The sequence below is a fragment of the Acomys minous genome, assembly GCF_964271855.1.
Source record: "Acomys minous genome assembly, chromosome: 16".
In the NCBI taxonomy this organism is placed as follows: Eukaryota; Metazoa; Chordata; class Mammalia; order Rodentia; family Muridae; genus Acomys; species Acomys minous.
The window spans coordinates 38,371,300-38,392,255 of NC_140498.1; the positions used below are offsets into that span (position 1 = coordinate 38,371,300).

The 20,956-nt window shown below is 49.9% G+C and overlaps 1 protein-coding gene across 30 annotated transcripts in view; it reads right to left on the reverse strand.

Moving 5' to 3' along the window:
* LOC311587057 (uncharacterized protein) overlaps positions 1–20,956 on the reverse strand; it is a 69,898-nt gene that overhangs the window by 5,686 nt on the left and 43,256 nt on the right. For 2 of the 30 annotated variants that reach the window (XR_014775750.1, XR_014775751.1), the window contains exons 2-3: positions 7,437–7,527; positions 4,965–6,085 (exon numbers count right to left, since the gene is read on the reverse strand). Coding sequence is in view for 13 of the 30 variants with exons in the window: in XM_084763483.1 (XP_084619609.1) it covers positions 5,421–5,486; positions 6,049–6,085; positions 7,437–7,527; positions 18,940–19,129 (384 nt within the window). In the remaining 17 variants the exon portion in view is untranslated. The other 28 variants (XM_084763494.1, XR_014775753.1, XR_014775756.1 and 25 more) reach the window with 28 other exon arrangements.

Below are 20,956 nucleotides of genomic sequence, written 5' to 3' on the forward strand. Positions count from 1 at the left end.
GAGTGGAGAGATGGCAGTTCCGGGGTTAAGAGCCCTGCTACTCTTTCAGAGGAGCATTTCCAGCACCCACATGTGGCTCATAACTGCCTGTAATGCCTGTTCCCGGGGACTCTGTGCCCTCTCTGGCCTCAAAGGCTACTGCATACATGTGCTACACATATCCTCACACAGGTTCACACTCATACACATAAGTAAGAAATAAAATCTAGCCAGGTATAGTGGGGCATGCCTTTACTCCTAGTACTTAGGAGGCAGAGGTCGGTGGGAGCTACACAGAAAAATTCTGTCTCAAAACAAACAAATAAATAGAAAATATTAAGTAGGTAAGTAAATAAAATCTTTTTTTTAAAAAAAAACTGTTCAAGACTATAGGATAGAGGTAGAGAGTGAATTGAAAGCAATAAAAGGCAAAATAAGTTTAGGTGGCTAAAGTGACAAAACACAAGGTGTGTAACAAAAAAAAAAAAGCTTGAAAAGAGGGTCCCGAAATGGATACTTCCACACAGATGCTCACAGCATCACTATTTACAAGGGCTCAAAGCTAGAAGTACCAGTGTCCACCAACTGTGAGCATCGAATAGAAGTAAAATGACAGCTACATACGATAAGACACTACTCAGCCTTGTAAGCGGAAGGTGTTTCAGCCTCAGCTGCCCGAGCTTTGAACATGTTGAGACCTGCCAGTCAGTGTACAGACAAACGACAGATGGGCATGGTGGCATGCACTTCTAATCCAAGCACTTGGGAGGCTGGGGCAAGAGAAAGGTGAGTTCAAGGGCACCGTGGGCTACATAGCAAGTTCCATCTCAGCCTGGGCTATGTAGCACAACCTCCTCTCAAAAATAAACAAAGACAAAACTGTGTTGTTCCACTTAAATAAAGTGTCTAGAATAGCCAAATTCATAGAGACAGAAAACAGCATGGCAACTGCTACCCAGCTGGGGAAAGGGAGTAAGGAGGAGCTGCCTGGGGCTTGATGGGGGCAAGTGGGAGTTCTGCAGGTTGGGGTACCACATGGGGGCGGGGCAAGTGGGAGTTCTGCAGGTTGGGGTACCACATGGGGGCACACCAGCGCACTGAGCTGCACTTTCAAACAGTCATCATGGCAGACTACATGTTATATGAAGCTATTTTTACATCCTTTATAGAAAAAGGACAGAACAAGAGAAAAGGGGTTGGAGAGAGAGAGAGAGAGAGAGAGAGAGAGAGAGAGAGAGAGAGAGAGAGAGAGACAGACAGACAGACAGACAGACAGACAGACAGACAGACAGACACAGAAGAAATGCTGGAGAGAGGGAAGGAGGACTCAGATTCCCATGGAGAAAAGCCTGAGGCTGTGCCCTGGATCCCACATAAATGGGAACGAGTCTTCTTGTCCCTTGGGGCAGCTGTTGAGTGCCTTGTGAGGTGCTCTCGGGATCCCCACATCTGCACATGGCGCACGCAGGATAGAGGTGAAGCCTTTGCTGTTGTGATCTCTCGTGCAAATAAACATGGCTGTTGGAATAAGCACAGCAAGCAGGGGTTTAAAGAGCCAGCCGCTCCTACTCCTAAAGGAAGGCTGTGTGCTTGGTCTTGTCCCCTGTAGGTCAAGTCTCCTCTCTAACCTTGAAGTGACCTTCTGAGTTGTCACAAGTGATCATTCTTCCCAGAGATGTCGCCTTTCCCTGTCCCCAGTGACAGCACTTGCTTGACCTCAGCCTCCTCTGCAGGCTTTCCCCCTGCGCACTGTGCCTTCCCCCCTCCCCTCCCCTCTGCCCCCCCCCCACACACACTACAAGGTGCAGCACCCACAGTGGCATCTTCCGTCTTCCGTCTTCTATTTCCACTCCTTCTTGAGACCTCAGCCAGACTTCCGGCATCCCCTACCACAAATGAATCCAGAACGGTCTTGTCTATACCCTGGCCACTCACTTCTTCAGTGTCTTCCACAGCATTCTAATGGATGAGCCTAACATGCACAACAGGCCATACCCAGCAACTGAGATTCCATTGCTTAAATAAAAACCCTCATGCCATTTTTATATTCTCCCATGCCACGTTCCACACACCAACAAGTCCTGCCTGGCCAGCCATCACACTATGCCGAGAATCTATTTTTCCAGTCTTACTGCCTCCATGTTGTTTCAGGCCCTGACAGCCATCTTGTGCCGTCACTGGTACCTAATGAATATTTTTCCCTGCTTTTGACTTGAACCCACTTCTAAACAATTTATCTCCCAAATAACAACTGATGTGATCCTTTGAGAATCTAAGATCACATCTCTTTTCCAAGCTGCATTGATATGGCCTTTCCTTTCATTTAGGGTAAAGGCAAAATGTGTATCACGTCTCAGCTATAGTACACGGAGGACCAGAGGAGCCCAGAGCAGTGAGAGAGGGGAGGAAGCACCCTCTCTCCATCTCTTAAGCCGACACCCACGAGATAGGAGGGGCACGTAGGCCCTTCCCTTCCTGCACATGCCCTTACTCAGAATGGAAATTGTAATTATGGAAACAAGAGTCTAATTGAGGCTAAAGTGAGGAGGAGGAGGAGGAGGAGGAGGAGAATTCATTGGTCTATAAGACGAATAACTAAAATAATTATAGCTAGCCTTATACTCCCCTCAACAGTTTTGCCCAACTGAGTAGGGGAAAATAGTCAAGCCAGCATTCTGCAAAGACATGGTGGTTCTTTTCCCGCTCCCCGCTCCCCACCCCCACACCCCCTCCCACCCTGCCTTAAACTGTTTTAAAGTTCCCTGTTTCTCAGAACCCAAGGAATTCTGCCTTTCTGCAAAGAGTTCTTCCTACGCACAGAGCCAGCCCAGCAACCAAGCTGCATTGAGATTTCTCCCCAGCCCACGCCCCACCCCCACGCACACGCTGTTGCTTCTCGGGCTGGAGTGATGCAGTGGTGCGATTCTGTCACTTAGGCACAAGCACACTTACAGCTGATGTACGGTTTTGCTTTAAATTGAAAGAGGGCCCCAGCAACCATTTACTACAAAAACAGTACTCCTTTCCTTTTAGGTCCAGGGATGTCACAAAAACACAGCATGCTCAGAGCGCCACGCAGCAAAGACTTATCTTTAGTGTTCCGAATATTTGGCCTAAACACTGAGGTGCAACCCTGGGCCACATATCAGACTGAAGCACTAAAGTGGACAGTCAGCCTTCTGCTGTTCCTGGACTAGCTAGCTGGCTGGTTCCTTGGGAGTTTTCTTTTATTCCCAGAATCCTCTGTTGCCTTTGGGTTCCGCATCTGTTTCCTCATTGCTGTGGCAGTGCTGGTGGAGGCTGTGATTACCTACAGACTTAGGCTGAAGTTTCTAGTTGAGAGTTAAGAAGCTGTTTACAGCCTCCCGAGTGGGCTTGCTTGCTGCCCAGTCACTACTGGGCCAAACCATGGGGAGCTAGGCTTGTGCTTGTTAGCTTCCCTACTAAGGAGTTCTTCAGACTCCTGCCTAGAGTCCACTCCAGTGGGGACCTCACTACTTCATGTGGCATACTCACTCGATATTCCTGTGAAACACAGCTTTGTATTTTACAGCCTCTATCCAGCATGGTGCCCAGTACCATTCATTCCCCTTCCCCCAAGGAAAAGCACTCAGGATGCTATTGTGATAGAGGAGAGACTCGTGCTTGGACTCACTGGCAGGGTGAGGGAGTGATGCTGGTAGTGCTGGTACTGATGGATGTACCAACGTGGTGGCGGTAACAGCAACAAGGACGGGTTTGGTGCCGGTGGTGGCGAGTCAGCAGCAGCGATGGTGGTGGCAGAGCTGCTGCTGGTGGTCTTAGGGGTGGCGCCCGCAGCCATTATGGCTGAAGTGGCAGCAGTGGTGGTCAGCAGTGATGGCTGCAGTGGTGGTGGTCAGCGGTGCTGATGGCTGCAGTGGTGGTGGTCAGCAGAGATGATGGCTGCAGTGGTGGTGGTCAGCAGAGATGATGGCTGCAGTGGTGGTGGTCAGCGTTGCTGATGGCTGCAGTGGTGGTGGTCAGCGGTGCTGATGGCTGCAGTGGTGGTGGTCAGCAGAGATGATGGCTGCAGTGGTGGTGGTCAGCAGAGATGATGGCTGCAGTGGTGGTGGTCAGCGGTGCTGATGGCCGCAGTGGTGGTGGTCAGCGGTGCTGATGGCTGCAGTGGTGGTGGTCAGCGGTGCTGATGGCTGCAGTGGTGGTGGTCAGCGGTGCTGATGGCCAAATGGTGGTGGTCAGCAGAGATGATGGCTGCAGTGGTGGTGGTCAGCGGTGCTGATGGCTGCAGTGGTGGTGGTCAGCGGTGCTGATGGCCAAGTGGTGGTGGTCAGTGGTGCTGATGGCCAAGTGGTGACTGTGACACTGCAGATGCTGCTGCTGGTGTCTCCTGCTCCACACCCCACTATAGAACTACTAAGTGCTCCTAACTCCTGCCAGATTCTGGGAAACTCTGACTTTTCTCTTAGGGGTTGGTTAATGCTTCCTGCAGTCAGCAAACACATCCCTAGTCAGCCACCTGCTTCCCTTTTTACAGAGGTTACCTAAGGTATCTATACCCCAGCTCTTTGTCTTTGTAACTGTATCTCCCTTTTTATGCCATGATCATGTCTGTGGGGCTTGGGGAAGAAGCAGATTTTTAAATAGAAGTTCCCCACTGCCTCTGGAATAAGGCTTTGTTTCTTACATCTTCTTTTCAGATTTCCTCTTTTTATTTTATTTTCTGTATAAAGACTAGGATCCTTCTCATGTGTCCTGGGTTCTCCACTTCTCAGGATCTGAAGAACCCAGGGCTCTTCAAGTTTTGAGATTTATTTTTTAAGAGTAGACTTTTCTTTCTTTTTAAACAACAACAACAATACACACACACACACACACACACACACACACACACACACACACACACATGCTTAAGCAAAGTTTAGGAAACTTGAAATAAAATTTAAACATTTACCAAATTTTTGTTTTCATTGCTAAAAACAAAACACAAAGCAATATATTTGTGTACTGTTCACAAGATAATTACAGGATTTATTAAATATATTAATTCATAATCCATAGGCAGAGTGGTAGAGTAATGAGATGCGAGCCTGATCCAGCACAAGCCTATGTGATGGGCGTGCCCTCTGCCTTTCACTTCAGCTCCTTCAGATGCAGCATCAGCCCTAGGAGTCAGGGTCTCCACAGTGATGGCTGTCGTGCACATGCTCCATGTGTGCTCACGTGCCTCGCCTCAGCCAGCTCCATGGACAGCAAGAGTTCAGTGCCTGGATGCGGGAGCACCGTTGCCATGTGCAAAGGGCCTGGTATGCAGCATGCTTGTTTATAGCGGCCACTTCCTGCCACACAGGCAAGCTATGCCATGGGCGTGCCTTGGGACTAAACGTCCTCTTGGCCCCAGACACGAAGACAGAAAGGGATTAAATGACTAACTGCCTTATCTCCCTTTAAGACACTTAGGGCTACCGGGAATCGCAGAAAGCCTCGGAATCTAGCTGGATATCACTCTTTGCAGCATACTTCAACACCTAAAGAAACACAAAAGAGGGAAATTTGCCCACTCACTCAAGAGAAAAATATCAAGTTTTGTCTTGACACATTTTTCTCCCTCTCAGTATTGTTATAGGTTCACACACACAGAGGCACACATACATACACATATGGAGAGAGAGAGAGAGAGAGAGAGAGAGAGAGAGAGAGAGAGAGAGAGAGAGAGAGAGAGGGAGCAATCCAATCAGCCTTGCATTCAGATTCCATCTCTTCACCCTCCTTTAATAAGTACATGAACGTAGACTGACTTGAACATTTGACAAATCCTCTGAGCTCCAGTTTTCATGTATATGAGCAGAATAACAATAGTATCAATTATGTATATTATTTCAGAACAAAATAATGCCAAATAATACACGCAGAATAATGCTGGTCACAACAGCGGCTGTCTGTGGGTTCTCGGTGAACAGTAGCTGAATTCCTGCCCCTGTTGACTCTTGAATTTAGTAAGTCGTTACTAAGTGCCAGGCATCAGGGGACAGAGAGCCAGATGTGGACATGTCCACCACAGAGTGCTGTGTGCTAAGGACGCCATCTTACAAGATCGGCAGCAGCGAGGCCTGAGTGGGCCTGGATCCTGAAGACAGAGGGAGAAACAGATGGATGAATGGGCTCTGGCTGATGTTAGTCAAGAGGGGTGAACTTGCAGGAGGAGGAGTTGGTACTCTGCCTTTAACTGAGCCCCACATTCCAAGCACCCCTGATGCTGGCTACTGCCTAATTTTCTCATCAGCTCTAATGACTGCATGACATCATCTGGCTCCCAGGTGTTGCAATCTCCCACACCTCCCCTGTCATTTGCTTTCTCGGTTATCAATTTGGAACTATTACAGGTCTCGCCACAACAAAGACATGCACCTGACAGTTCTTCCTCCTGGGAAAGATGTCCTTATCACGCGACCTGGGTCAAGGGCTATGAGCACTCTTCACAAATCACGGCCAGGCTGGTTCACACACCAGATGTTACGTAGTCTGTCTGAACAGACAAAAGTAGAGCCCCGCTGCTGTTTAGTCCCCAGTTATTTGGTGTGATGTTTGATGGGGAGGGGAGGAGTGCCCAGTCACTAGGCAGGAGAGGAAGAGAAAGCTTGCATCCTGGGAAACAGTCAGGGGGTGGCCTGGAGCAGGGCCGGGCTTACAGGTGGACACCCAGGGTGGCTATGACGTTGTGTTCTTTACCTTGTCCACAGCCAACTGGGAAGATAGTTAACAGCCTACTAATCACCACTGAATATGCGCAGGGAAGTCACTGTTTCCTACTTTAGCTGCTTTTTGTTTCGTTTTGGTTTTCTGGAGGATGGCAACTCTGTTAAGCAGGGATCCCCTACTCTACCCCAAGCACTGTGGGGGGGGGGCGGGGGTAATTGGCACCATAGTAGTATTTGTGGGTCTTCCTTTTCACAGTGGCCCTATTGGGCTTTGTTGTCATCATTTGGCTATAATCTATTGTCCCGGTGCATTTCTTGTTGATGTGAGGAAATGCCTGAGACTGGGATATTTATAAAGAATAAAACTTTATTCGGTTCATGCCTCTGGGGGGTTGCAGGCCTAGCACCTGCTTAACATCTAGGGAGCTCTCCCGACGCAGTAACATTATGAATCAGACAGGTGTGCCAACCCAGGTGTGTCTTCCTACACTTTGCCATCATGTGTCCACCCTCATGACCTCACCCAACCCTAGCCATCCCACACAGATGACACCGCCAGACACCATGAATGTGTGTTATGCACTACACTTCCAGCACATGATGTGTGTGGCGGGGTCGGGTGAGGGGGCAGGCGTTGTAGATTGGGACAGGACATAGTCAAACCACAGCATCTGTGATGCTCAGCCCAGGACAGAGGGCAAGAGTCAGCCTGGGTGAAGTCCTGAGCTGAGAGAGGTACAGGAAGAGGCTCTGCTCCACCTGTGTGCCCCAACCCCTCACCTCATGCCATTCTTCAGAGAAGATGGTGGCGGGATGACAAGACCAACCGGCCACACAGGATCTGGCTTTTCCAGCTCCAGGGATGGGAACCCTGGAAGGGGACAAAGCAGAACCATCAGGGAGGGGCTGAGAACCCGGCCCTGGCAGGGCAGAAAGGGAAGACCATGGTGGAGGGAGCACAGTGTGGCCTCTGCAGAAAGAAGGAGTCCAGCGAATTAGGGCAGTGGCACACAGGGCACACAGCGTGGGAGGTAGCTGCCGCTTCCTAGGGTCCAGCATGGGACACAGAGTATCTGAGAAAGGCTGGTGTGAGCAGATTTGAGATCGGTCGGTTTCGGCAATGGGTGTCCATCCACACTGTGCACCAAAGGTAGATGACACCAGCTACCTGGGGCAGAACCCATCTAGGTACCCAAGTAGACCCGGAAGTCTACAACAGGAAGAATGCAGCAGAAGTATGGCCTCAGCATCCATCCATCCTGAACACCAGCTGCTACTAGGTGCTACCTATGTCCAGTTACCATAACAATGAGGGAATAACTGAAGATGGGCACTTTAGAAAGAAACGAGGTTCACTGAGTTCACAGGGTAGAGGCTGGAAGTCTAAGTGGCCTGGCTCTGGCAACAGCCTCTTTGGCTATGTCATATCATTGTGACTGGTATGAGACCCATATGGCAGGCAGGTGGACAGCACCAAGAGGGACAAACTGCTCTCACCAGAATTATCAACATACCACAATACTATCCTGCTGCCTTCTGACAGCCTCCTGGCACCTGCCTCTTAACGTCCTCACGCTGGGGACCAGGCTTTCGATGCGAGAACCTCTGGGGCGCACTCTGATCGCACTCAAACCATAGCAATGTTTGCGCCACACAGAAGAATCTGAAATCCCTGGGGAATTGGAGAGGAGAGAGAACGCGACAGAAACGGGGAAAGAGATGACAAGAGGAAACGCGATGGTGGGAGGGTGTGTACGGGGAAGTGTGTCCTTTTCCTCTACCCGCCCAACCCCCACAGTAAAAGCTACTCTGCGAATGAATTTGCTTCATGGAAGATAAGGCTCAGACCCAGTCCTGGACTGCTGGGGAGTAGCCAGGGGTTCACCGCACAGCAGCGGGGAAACCCACCAAGGGCTATGTCGCACAGCTGCGTTTCCCTGTACATGCCCGCCCCTCTGTGTTGACTGTCCTCGAGGCGGGAACGGCAGGACTCCAGCAATGTACAGCCGCCACGCGCATCTCCCTTTTCCTTTCCCCACTTTGGAGCTAGGGTTACCAGGTAGGCCGCTTGACTTCACCACTTCCTTCCTACGGTCTGAGTGGCATGGCATCGCTAAGAGTACTGAGTTCCTGGGACCGGTCGGCCATGTAGACAAGAAAAGACCCCAGCACGGTCCTGCACAGGTTTGGGCTAACTACTGACAACAACGGAGGTAGTGCTGTTGATTGGTACCATCCGGGGTTAACTTTCTGCTGTTGTCCCAGCTCCTGTTCCCTAGCAACAGCGGCAGGCCCGGCCTTGCTGGTGATGGACTCTGTGAGTTGGAGGTAATTGCCTGAGGCTGATATTTTCCTCCAGCAACCCTTAAGGTGATGTGATACAGCTTTGACCAATGGGCCTGAAGAGCAAGTGTACTGTGAGGACTTCCAGGGAAGTTTTGTTTACCCCATTTTTAAAAAATTACCTAGCTCTACTCTGGCAATACACTGCCCCGCCACCTACCCCTCCTACCCCCACCCCCACCAACAGGCACTATGAGGGCACCAAAGGGTTCCTTTTGTTTTCCAGAACCTGACAAACCCAGGCAAGTACTCTACCCTAGAGCTCCACGCCCAGCCCAGAACATCTTCCTTTTTTATTCTGAGACAGGGTCTCACTAAAGCTGCTCAGGCTAGCCTTGCACTGTAGCTGGGGCTGACCCTGAACATGCTAATCTCTAGCCTCAGCCTCCCGAGTAGCAGTGGTTACAGACCTGTGCCACCAGGCAGCCCAGGCGGGATCATGTGAACATGAGGAAGAAGGCCAAGGGGATCTGAGTCACCACCAGCCTGGCATTTGTAAGCCTCTCAACCAAGGCTATCAGCTGCCTGCTCTACACTCTGGCTATCCATGAGGAGAAGCCGCTGGTTTTACGCATCAGTTACCTGCAGCCAAAGGCATTCCTAACAGATCCAACCCTGAGCTGCTAGAGGCGTAAGAAGCCCAAGTGGACCTGTAGGCTCCTCGGCTAGCAAGCCCTGCAAAATCATCTGTCATCCGTTCCCACTCCCCTAAAGCATCTTTACGTCATCATCCCTCAGGAGATGACTCTGGGAATCACCCCCACTGTGCCTATCAGAGCTCAGCTGATAACAGAGAAACCAGGCCATGGTAATATTCAAACAAGGAGTGAGAATGTGGCTTCCGCAGAAATCAGCAGTGAAGAAACAGCGGTGGAGGAAAGAGGCAGCTGAACCGCAGTTCTGCAACCCTGAAAAATCCCAACACACATCTGTCTACCAAGGCGGTGCACTCCCACCTAGTTCCCAAGGATTCCAAGGGCCTCTGCTCACCTAATCTAGACGGTTTCTGTGTTGCTGCGCCTCTCCCTGAGGCTCCGGTTACCTATTCCATGAGCTTCCTGCGAGTGACAAATAATTCTTAGTTATCTTTTTAGCCCCGGCCACCCAGCTAGGCCCTGGCATTCGTTAGGAGCCCAGTCTGGAATGGGCAAGTGAAAGCAACAGCAGAGCCGTGGGCTTTAAAGTCGGAGATGTCAACCTTCAGGAGAGCTGAAAATGAGACGGGAGCTGCATGGACAGGCAGTCGCCGCCTCCCTGCAACCTACAACCGTAGGATGGCCTTGCGTGTTTCTGAAACACAGTCTTCCAGCTTTGTGGCTGGTCCCACTTGGAGGTCCTCTTCCTCGGTGTGGGGTTAGCTGTGCTGCCTGCACAGGACCCGTTGTAATTAGTGGGGGCTGCTTCTTGCACAGCATGAGGAACCGGGGCTGTGATGTTCCTGCCTTGAGTCTGGACACCAAAGCTTCCTCTCTCCCCACCAAGGCTTCTCACACTCACACTGCTGGCCTCGCCCCAGAGCCCGACTCAGTCTGGGATAGAGCTTGAGAACATTCATTTCTAGCAGGCGGTGACCGAGCAGGGCATGCATAGAGCAGATTATGCTTGGTGGAAGACAGTGAGGAGAAAACAAACAAACAAAAAAGAAACAAACAAACAAAAAAGAGGCAACAGAATCACAACAAAATCCCCAACGAAGCCAGGTGTGGTGGTGCATGCCTTTACTCCTAGCACTCAGGAGGCAGAGGCAGGAGGATCACTGTGGTTTCGAGGCCAGCCTGGTCTACAAAGTGAGTCCAAGACAGCCAAAGCTACACAGTGAAACTCTGTTTCAAAAAACAAACAAACAAAAACAAACAAAAAAAAGAAACCCCAACTACCCAGAGGTTCTGGCTCAAAGCATACTGGAGTTTAGGCCACGAGTAGAGAAACAGGGCCACAATGCCCCTGACGACAGCTGAACAGGCTGTGTGCTGAACAAAGCATCTATCTAACTTTAGAGCCAGAAACTGGGACCAAACTTTCCAACAAAATTGCCTTCAAGGGGTTTGTGAATGTTCATCCCTTAGGGAAGTTTGGGGGAAAGCTGGAAAACTGGGTGCCCTATTTTGTTATTCCTGACTCCAGATAAGATCCACTATTTACCCCAAGACACTACAAGAACACGCTCCCTCCCTACATTTGCTGGGGGCCCGATATATATTTTTTAATATTATTATTTGGTTTTTTTGAGATAAGGGTCTCACTGTGTAGCCCTGGCTAGCCTTAAACTTGGAGCTCCTCCTGCCTCTGCCTCCAAGTGCTGAGATTAAAGGTGTGTACCACGGACGGTGCTCAGCCTGGAAAGCCTTGTTCTGAAGGCGCGGTACCCAACACTGTGGTTAGAAAAAGGGGCCAGACACATGAGATAGCCCTGAAGTGCCCAAACCTTAAACATAGAAACACAGGGGCTGTTTCTCTCAGGCAGGCTCATGACCTAGGCTAAGTGCACCCTGATAAGAGCAGAGCAGAGCAAGTGACTGTGGCTGGCCAAGGAGACAGTTTTGAGCGTTTTCTAACCTTGACTGTGTTTACGCCTCCAGCAGCACATGTGTCCTTCAAAGTCTATGTCAAAACCCCAAGCTCTGTTGATGTGCCACCTTTGTTCTCCTCAGGATGGGACAACGGGGTGAAGGCCTGGATGGCAGGCGGATACAGCCGGAGCCTGCTTTATTGTCACAGCTCCGTGAACAGAGACCCAGCTTCTCCTGTTTGCATGAGAGAAATATGGAGATTACTCATTGACAGGTGACCTAGCCAAAGAACCACTGTGGTCACCGTGGTGCCCTGCCATCCACTATGGCTGTGGAGCCTACCAGATTTGGATAGGGGCGCTCTGGGGTGTGTGTGTGTGTGTGTGTGTGTGTGTGTGTGTGTGTGTATCAACAGAGGTCAGCCAGCTCCTTATGCTGGGTGTGGCTTGGAGTCTGCTGAGCAAACAGGCACCATCTCCCTGGGAGGCCACCTCAACACACTTTGGCCCAACCTGTTCTCCTGACGCTGGGGTTTTGTAAGAGGCCAAATTCCAGGCTGGGGCAAAATAAACAAGAGTGCCCGGCTAACGATTGGTGAGTTTGCCCGGAATGCAACTGACCGCACATTTCAGGAGAGACTTTGCGACCGCACCTGACCCCACGCCAACTGTTTAGAGTGCGACTACTGAACAATCTGGGGCTTTCCGGTCCCCATGGTGTCTCCTGGTGACTTCCTTCTGTCCTTTTAATACCAACAGAAACAAACCTGCTATCGACTTGGAGTTCTCTGCCCTAATCTGCTTACCAGATAAATACTATATTTCTGCTTACAACCTCACACCCATCTAACAGGCCACTGTCTTCCAAAAGATTCCCAATTCTGCACCAGCTGGGACCTCTTGGGAGAGGAGTTTCGGCAGTCAGAGCTCAGAGAGGGCAATGACTTTCCCAAGGACACACAATTAGAGATGTCTGGGTCAGAAGCTGAAATTTTTCTATAAGCAAGTCAGGCAAAAACAATGGTTATATTTGGTCTTCCAGCCCAGAAGATACCCTTCCACTCTGGTTGAGATGCTTGGCCTGGAGTTGAAGGGGATGATGGGAGGGTACCAATGTATTTCCACCTTGGAAGTAGCTCAGAAGATTGCCTCCACCCTCTGTTTAAATACAGCCACAGCCCTTCTGACTGCATTATCTATTTCCCCTCTTTTTGGGGGTGCTAGGGACCTCATCCTTCCTAAGCATACACACACCACTGAGCTTAGAACCTCCCCCTCCCCCCTCACCCCCTGAGATGTCAGAGTGAGCAGTCAGCAATCAGACAGAGTTCAGTTTCTGGCCTGCCACCATACTGCCTTCTAGATCCAGGCTTTCTAAACTTTCTCCACTTGTGACTTCTTTGTACTTGAGAAACTTCAACACACACACACACACACACACACACACACACACACACACACACACACATTTCAGGTATAGGTATAGGAATTAGGTTAAAAATCAAGCACTTACTGATAATAAACCATAAATTTATTTAAAAATAAGTCTTACCACCTATCCACAAATAATTTTACCATTGCTTAAAGATGTACCTGTGTCTTCTTACACAGACAATTACTTCTCAGCTGGATAGCTGATACCAAGGTATACAAAGCAACTTCAGTATTTTGCAGAGTTGGTAAATATTTTGACTTTATAATCATCAATGCTGAGAATGCCAATCCACACATGTAGGTAATAAAACACGGCAAAAGAATGTGTAGGGCCGTTTCAGAGGTCGCTGGGAATTCTGTCCTAATCCCATCCCATCCATTGAATGATTTTTTTAAAAAATGAAACTCAAGTCAGTAACGCAAACGGCAAATTTTATAATCAAATCTCCTATCACAGCATAAAGCAAAGCTGTACTTACTCTGTTTGTGCAGAAGAAAGCTTTGTCTGGACAGTACAGACCCTACAACTCAGAACACAGGGCAGTCTTGGTGTTTCAGGCGTCGCTCAGTGGCACTGTGTGGAGTGAACACTTGTGCAGAAGAAAGTGAACCAAGTGCACAGAACCAAGTCTGCTCTGCGGTGAGGTTGCCTTGCCAGAAACACCACAGGCTCGAGTTGAATTGATCCTGGCCTTTGTATGTTTAGAAATCTTTGACCACTGTCAACTTGACTGCGACCCCACATTCAGCTACCCGACTCACTGTGGTGTCCAGGGATGGCTTTTGAGATGCGATCTAGGTAACAGTGGCTCTATCACTAGCCACTGTGGCTGGACTAGATTAGTTTTCTAATCTGGAAAGAGCATGGGAAGACACAGTAAACCCATAGATCCCATGGAGGCTTCTGAAACCGCTATTGGGTGGAAACATCCAGTTACCTGAATGCTCCTCGGCTGCTGGAGACCCGGGTGTCCCGTTGCCTTGTCCTGCTGCCCCGTTAGTTATGGGTATCCCCAGGCCTCTGAGGGGTGCCCCAACTACCCTGTCTAGTGCGATCAGCTGCCTCACTGGTGGGAGACCACTGCCCTAGCAAGGCTCAGGTAAGCAGTCTACCCCACCCCACCCCGCACCCCGACTCCAGCTGCTTCTCCCCACCTTCCTGGTAGCTTACTGTTTCTTCTGACTAATTCTCAGTGAGCGCTGGGAAGCCCAGTTTAGGTTGGATTCTGCCAGTTCTCCAAAGCCTGCTCCCAACTACTTTTAGCTTGATTAATTCTCAGGCCTTCCTGCCGCCATGATGGCTGCTATTGGTGTGTGTGTGTGTGTGTGTGTGTGTGTGTGTGTGTGTGTGTGTGTGTCTTCCAGGCACCCACACATTGCTACCCTCCTAGCAACACCGTATGACACTGGCCTTGGCTCAGTTTTCCACATGTGGACACCGAGGTTGGATGAGGCATACCCAGAGAGTGGGGGATGGGTGCGGATGAAAGAGGCCTCTCAGATGTGTGGCAGTCAGTGAGGTCACGGCCTTCATTTTCTCCTCTCCTCACCCCTACTCACAGCCTTGCCACTGCAGGACTGGAGTCACGGAGGCACAACAAGGCCACAAATAGCCTCCAGGCCTGGCCTTGCCTTCCCGGTTGGAAATCCAGATTCTATGGCATCTGAGCAATTTGTAAGCCAGACCGGCAATCTCCTGGTCGCGTTAGGAAAGCCCAAAGCCATAGCTCAGCGAGCAAGCAGGGTGACTTTAGAGACCCAGCTGCCCTGGAATGCATTTCCAAGCAGGAATTAGCTGACACAGGCGGTGTCAGCTAGAAAAACAAGGTCCGGGTGAGGTGGCCCAGAGGTCCCACTGACTTCACCGGCTGGGTAGCACAGGCCGGCAGAGTCACTGCCCCCTTGGTGGCTGTGCCATTAGAAACCACACAGGCGGCGGAGGTTAACAGTGGCTTGTTAACAGGAGTCCTTAGTGCTCCTGCTGTCATTTTAGGAAGAAAATTACTGATATATCACTCACTTTAAACCTGTACGGTAATAATTAGCCAGACTCCAGGGAGAGGCAGGTTACCCTTGACCTTGGCTCCTTGACAGGGAAGTGACCCACAGAGTCTGTGCTATCCTTTAACCCTGACCAGCAGGGGACTGATGTGTGGGTGTGTGTGTGTGTGGGGGGTATTTAACAGAAAAGGGTTACCACGCACATTCACTCAGTTCACAATTTTCCAAGCTTCAGGTGACCTTGAGAGGAAAGAACTCTCAGGTAAGGATCAATAAAACCAGGGTCCACCAGGCAAATCCAGCCCACCTATATTTTTGTAAATAAAATTTTACTGCGGTACTGTGGGGCCTGCTTATTTACACATCATCTGGGCCCGTTTGCCTCTAGCAAGTAATAGCTCTGAACTCTAAAATATTCACTCCTGGGGCCATGGCCTCTGCTCTACTTCACAAAGGCCAAGTTTAGATTACTGTAGCCCCCATTTTTTGACCTTTGAACTTGGATGGGTGTGGCTCTACGGCTTGCTTGGATGTAGGAACTGTGCAGGGAGTGGTGTTCATCACTCCCAGATAGAACTTGTGTTCTCTGACGTGTGCTCTCAAGTGTCCTCAAAGGCCTGTGTGTCAAGCCTTGGCCCCGGGCTTAGCAATACTGGGAAGCAGGAGGGCGTGACAGGAGCCCTGAGGTCACTGACAGTGTGCCTGGGAGCCAGCAGAGGGTGGGAGGACTTCCTCTGGGACAAGCTCCCACCATCGTGCACTGCCTTGCTGCAGCCCCAAAGCAACTGTCCTGAATTCTTCAAAACTGTGAGACAAAGCACACGGTTCTCCCTGTGAACTTACTAGCTCCGGGATTTTGTTACCATAACGGAAAGCTAACTGACACGGCAAGTGCCTTGGATATCACAACCTCTGGACAGCTAGCCTGGTTTACAGTGATTGACTGGAGAGACCTTCAGATCACAAAGGACACTGAGCATGAATTGAGATGCTGAAATCCTGGACATGTGATCATTGCTACGTTCTGAAAACATTGGTTTTGCTAAGTAACTGACTTGTTCTTAAAGTGTTTTTGGTTTTTTGTTGTTGTTGTTGTTGTTGTTGTTGTTGTTGTTAGAGTTTAGTGTAAGGTGTGTAAAATATTTAGAACAGTGACTGCCGTATAAAGTATATAATAAATGCTAATCAAAATGACTCATGTCGATTACTATTAAGAATATGTTCATTATTTTTTATATATTATCTCATTTCCAACTTCACAATTGCTGGAATGTAGTGACTACAGTGTTGTTGTTGTTGTTGTTATTTTCATTTATTGAGTAGAAAAATTTATGGTGCCTGTTTTGTATGATCAAATGCTAGACTCTGGGACCCAGATGTAAATAGCAGGCACTTTTTCTCCATTGAAGGGAGATAAATTTACTCAACACTTAGGAGCAAACGTGATACTGAGAGGTGGCACCCAGAGCTGGGTGGTAAAAGCTGGACAGGGGCTTACCAGATGAAGAAGGGAAAGAGACATTGCAAGGCAGAGGATCTGGCATGTAGAATGACCCGGAAGCCAGAAATGCTATGCTCTTTGGGAGGAACCCCGAACAGACTGACGTAACAGAGAAAAGCACCCTGCCCCCTCTCAGGCCCCAGGACACTGTGGAAAAATGATGCGACTGTCAGAGCTGGAGGTGGAGTGCAATGGAATGCTGTCTGCTAGATACAACATGGCTGCTGCAATTATGCATTCACAGTGGCTATGGCCCTGAACAAGATCTGCACACACAAGCTGCACACACGTGTGTCTGCACACACATACACAGCCCCAAGCAATGGGACAACTGGCCATGGATGGGACACCTGGCCATGCCCTCAAAGCTCTAAAAGTGTGAGCTGAAATGAACCTTCCCCCTGATTATCTGAACCCTGGACGGCAGCAGTGAGAGGCTGGCCCTCGAGGGTCACTTCCAACCACACACTGGAGAAGGAAGACTCATATAGAGCTTTTCCCTGGTTTGTTGTGACCAACTCTACGATCCTCATAAATTAGATCTGAGGAGGCGTGTGGAGAAATGGGGGCAAGAGAAGCACTGTAGGGCTCAACTGAGCTCAGGGGAAGAATCTACAAGGACCCGGGCCACAGAAGAAACCAGAGACAGGAGGACGCAGTCAACTCTTCACCACGTTCCTCAGTGTCAGAGAAGGCGGCACCTTCTCCTGTCTCTCAGTGGTGTGGCTCTCTCATCTCTCTTGATCCCAGGGAACTCTGAGACCCTGAGTTAGTGTCTGCCAGCCATGCCATCCAGAAAGTAAGCTCACAGAGTGACACAGAACAGCACTGGGTCATTGTCTGGCCCACATCTACTGAAACTTGAGGCAAAATGAAATTAGGGTGAGCTCATCTATAGGGTAGGCACCTTTCAAAAGAGAAGTCACCGATTTATTCATTTTTTTCATTTGGAATTTCTAAAATCTCCATGTGTATGATGTGTGCACATGCGTGTACGTGCACGTGTGATGCATTGTGAATTCGGTGGTTTTGCCACGGCTCACCTGTTAAGGTCAGAGCAAAGCTTGAAGTTGGTCTTCACTTCCTACCTTATTAGAGTCTCTTGCTGTTCTCTGCTGCATAGGCCAGGCTGGCTGCCCTGTGAGCTCCCATGGTATTCCAGCTCCACCTCCCCGCTTACTCTAGGGGTGCGGGACCTTCGGATGCATGCTACCATGCCCGGCTTTATGAGGCTCTGGTGATCTGGACTCAAGTCCTCACATGGTTGTGCAGCAAGCTCTTTGCCTACCAAGCCATCTCCTTGGTCCCAGCTTATAGCACTCTTCTCATCCAGCCTTTAAGACAAACAGGTTCAGCTGCATGGCAGCTGCCTTCGAAAAAGAGCACTGACGACTGGTAAACATCGGTTTAACCCAAGGGCTCTGAGCGTTGGACCTCAGAACCACAGCGTCCAGCCCGGCTGCTTGCTGATCAGCTAGCTAACTGGGTCGCCTAGTTAACGTCTCTATTATTTCAGTGTTCTCACCTGGAGGAGAGCACCAGCTTCACAGAGCACAGGGATGAGGGGCAGCAGCCGCTGAAGCGCTGCCAGACGCTGGGTGTGGCAGCTCAAATGTAATTCCAGCTCCCAGGAGGCTGAGGCAGGAAGATGGAAAATTCTAGGTCACCCCGGGCTATGTAGAGACTATGTTTCTAAAACTAAAACTACAAAGAGGCAGAGGGGGAAGAGGAGGAAGAGAGAGGGAGCGGCAGTGCTAACAGACTGCTGTGATTTGAGGGATATGGCTGGCATATATGCTTTCAGGATTCACGTATGGGAACAGATGCTGAGAATGGGGACTCTGGAAGCAAGGCCTGATGGGAAGTTGTTATTCTTAGAAGGAGTTGGTGTAGTTCTCAGGGGACTCTCGTCAGTTGTCCCTCCCAACTTGATGTCATCCCATCACGAACCCATGGGCCATGATGTTACTAAGGGGGCCACCTCACTGAACCTCTAGCCCATAAAACTGTGACCTAAATTAAAAAAAAAATCATTTATAAACTACCTAGCCTCTGGTATGTCGTTACAGCAAGGACAATGGACTCTGACAACCGAGCACTTGATAAATGCTATCACTATAACTGGGGACACTGAGCAGCGCTCTGATGCACTCTAGTATATGAGGCCTGTGACCTCCGTATCCTAGAGGCCTTACCAGCCAGTCTACTCCTAACTGAGACCATCTACCCCAACATCCTCACCTTCCTTCCACCTAGCAACTCTATGCCCCATCCCCGCCTCCCCACCCCCACCCCCACCCCCACCCCCACCCCCGGGAGTTTGGATCCCAGTGTGCAGACTCCTATAAGTCCTTAGTCATCCTTGCAGTCCTCGATGTCTCTGTTGTCCCAGGTGGAACCAGCTCCGATTTCCACACCGGCCCAGTACCCTGTGGACCCTGTGGACCCTGTGGACCCTGTGGACCCTGTGGACCCTGTGGACCCTGTGGACCCACCTGCAGCTTTCTGAAGCAGAAGTGGAGGTGGGGGAGGGAGCGTAGCCGGGCCAAACCGGCCTTGTGTGTTTTCACCTTCATGCTCCAGCTGCTGGTGTTCCTGACTCGTGGGTTGGTTAAGATGCAAGGCTGTCAGCCTTCTGTGACACCTCCTCACACAGCGTGTGACTGGCCAGAGCACAGAGTTCATGAGGGAGCTCCGTGGGGGGAAGCTGCTGTTTGTTTCCTCTCTGCATCTGTCCTCACTTTTTAATTTTTTCTCTGAATAATAATTACCCGAGGGCAAACCTCCTGTGGTTTCTGCCCCCCCCCAACATGCGTGTATGTGTGCATGCATGCCCGTGTGTGCTTGTGTGCACGGGTGCATTGGCACACGTGTATGCATGTGTGTAAGGGTCTGTGTGTGTGTTATTCTTCACATGACAAATTGTGAGTTATCCAGCTGGATGACCGAGAAGGTTATTATTTCCAACAGTACACTGGTGGCTCACACTGCTGAGCACTAGCGAAAGCCTGGCAGTGGGCTAAGCTCCTTATGGGTGTTGACATGCACTATGTTGGCAGTCATCCTGGGCAACAAATGCCTTTTACAAAGCATTATTTGACAGAAAAAGAGACTGCAGCTCAGAGAATAACAACTTGTAGGTGTTAAAGGCAAGATGTGACCCCTGGCCATTTGACTCCCGCCCTGTGATTTCTGGTGCTTTCCAATGACCCTGAGTGAAAGAGACCATGTTAAAACGCACCTGCTGATTCAGGTTTGGCCTGAAGCCAAAGACTTAACATCCCTAAAACAAAACACTCTCATGCTTTAGGTCATGTTAATCTAAATTATACTATGGCTGCTCCTGACCAGTTAGGCTATGCAGTGCAATTCTTCCCCGGGAGAAATTTTTGGGACAGGATCATGGAAAAGATCTGTGATGTCCAGTTCTGGGTCTGAATCTTAGCAGTTAGTGCATCATCACGACGGTAGCATGACTTTTACTCTCAGAAACTCTGTTTTCCTCGTCTGCAGGATGAGGGCAGTGATGCCACCGATGAACGGCTGCGAAGGAGCAGACATGATAGTGCCTTAAGAAAGGGCTCTCCACACTCACCAGACGCTGCTGGCACGACACAAAACAGGGGCTAGAAACAGCTTCAAGCAGGACGAGCATTGAGGGGGTCCTGTGTTACTGTCATCTCACTTTTCATTCATTTCCTTGACTTTAAAAAAAACAAAACAAAACTCATCTCTGTAAGGAAAATGGCACCACAATCTGTCTTGTCCTATCAGAGATCCTTATTACTGCAGAGCTGGAACCTCATAGAAGACTCCTCCAAGTATTTTATACTTACCAGGTGATTCTCCCAAGCCCCTTCCATCTGTGGCAGATAGATGAACTCGGAGGAAAGCCTGGACCAGCCCCCGACGGTCATTACAAGCAGACAGGGATGTTGAGCAGTGCCCGCCACTGCATCCTCAGCCACGACAAAGCAGCACAGGGAGCAATAGAGATTGCCACCCTGCTGAGTTCTTTCCCGCTGGCTCCCTTGATGTGCCCTCTGTGACATACTAAGTGCATGGGCTATGAACTGTTCCCTCCTCTTCCCAGGGAGCAGCATATACCGTCTCAGCTGCTCCAAGACATCGTTTTGACCAACAGAACATTTCAAAATGACAGCCTGAAAAAGATGGACAGCCTTTGCTTTCTCCCACTTAAAAAGCAGCTTTGGGGAAGCACCCTAAGGTGGAGGCTGCCTTGGTCACTGTAGCTCTAGTCAGTTCCAGGAAGGCACCCCCATTTGAACTCTTGGCCCCACACCACTGTGTGGAGCGAGACCCTCCCCTCTGAGCCCAGTCATCCTAAGGCCTAAAATATAGAATGGCTTGTTACCCAGCAAATGAGAAACAAGCCAGCAGACATTTCTTGCATCTACAATTTTCTAGCCTTCCCTTCCATTGTATACCCACCAAGTATTCGGTGTCAGCCAGTGGCTCCCAGCAGGCTTCTTATGCTCAGCACAAGCATCC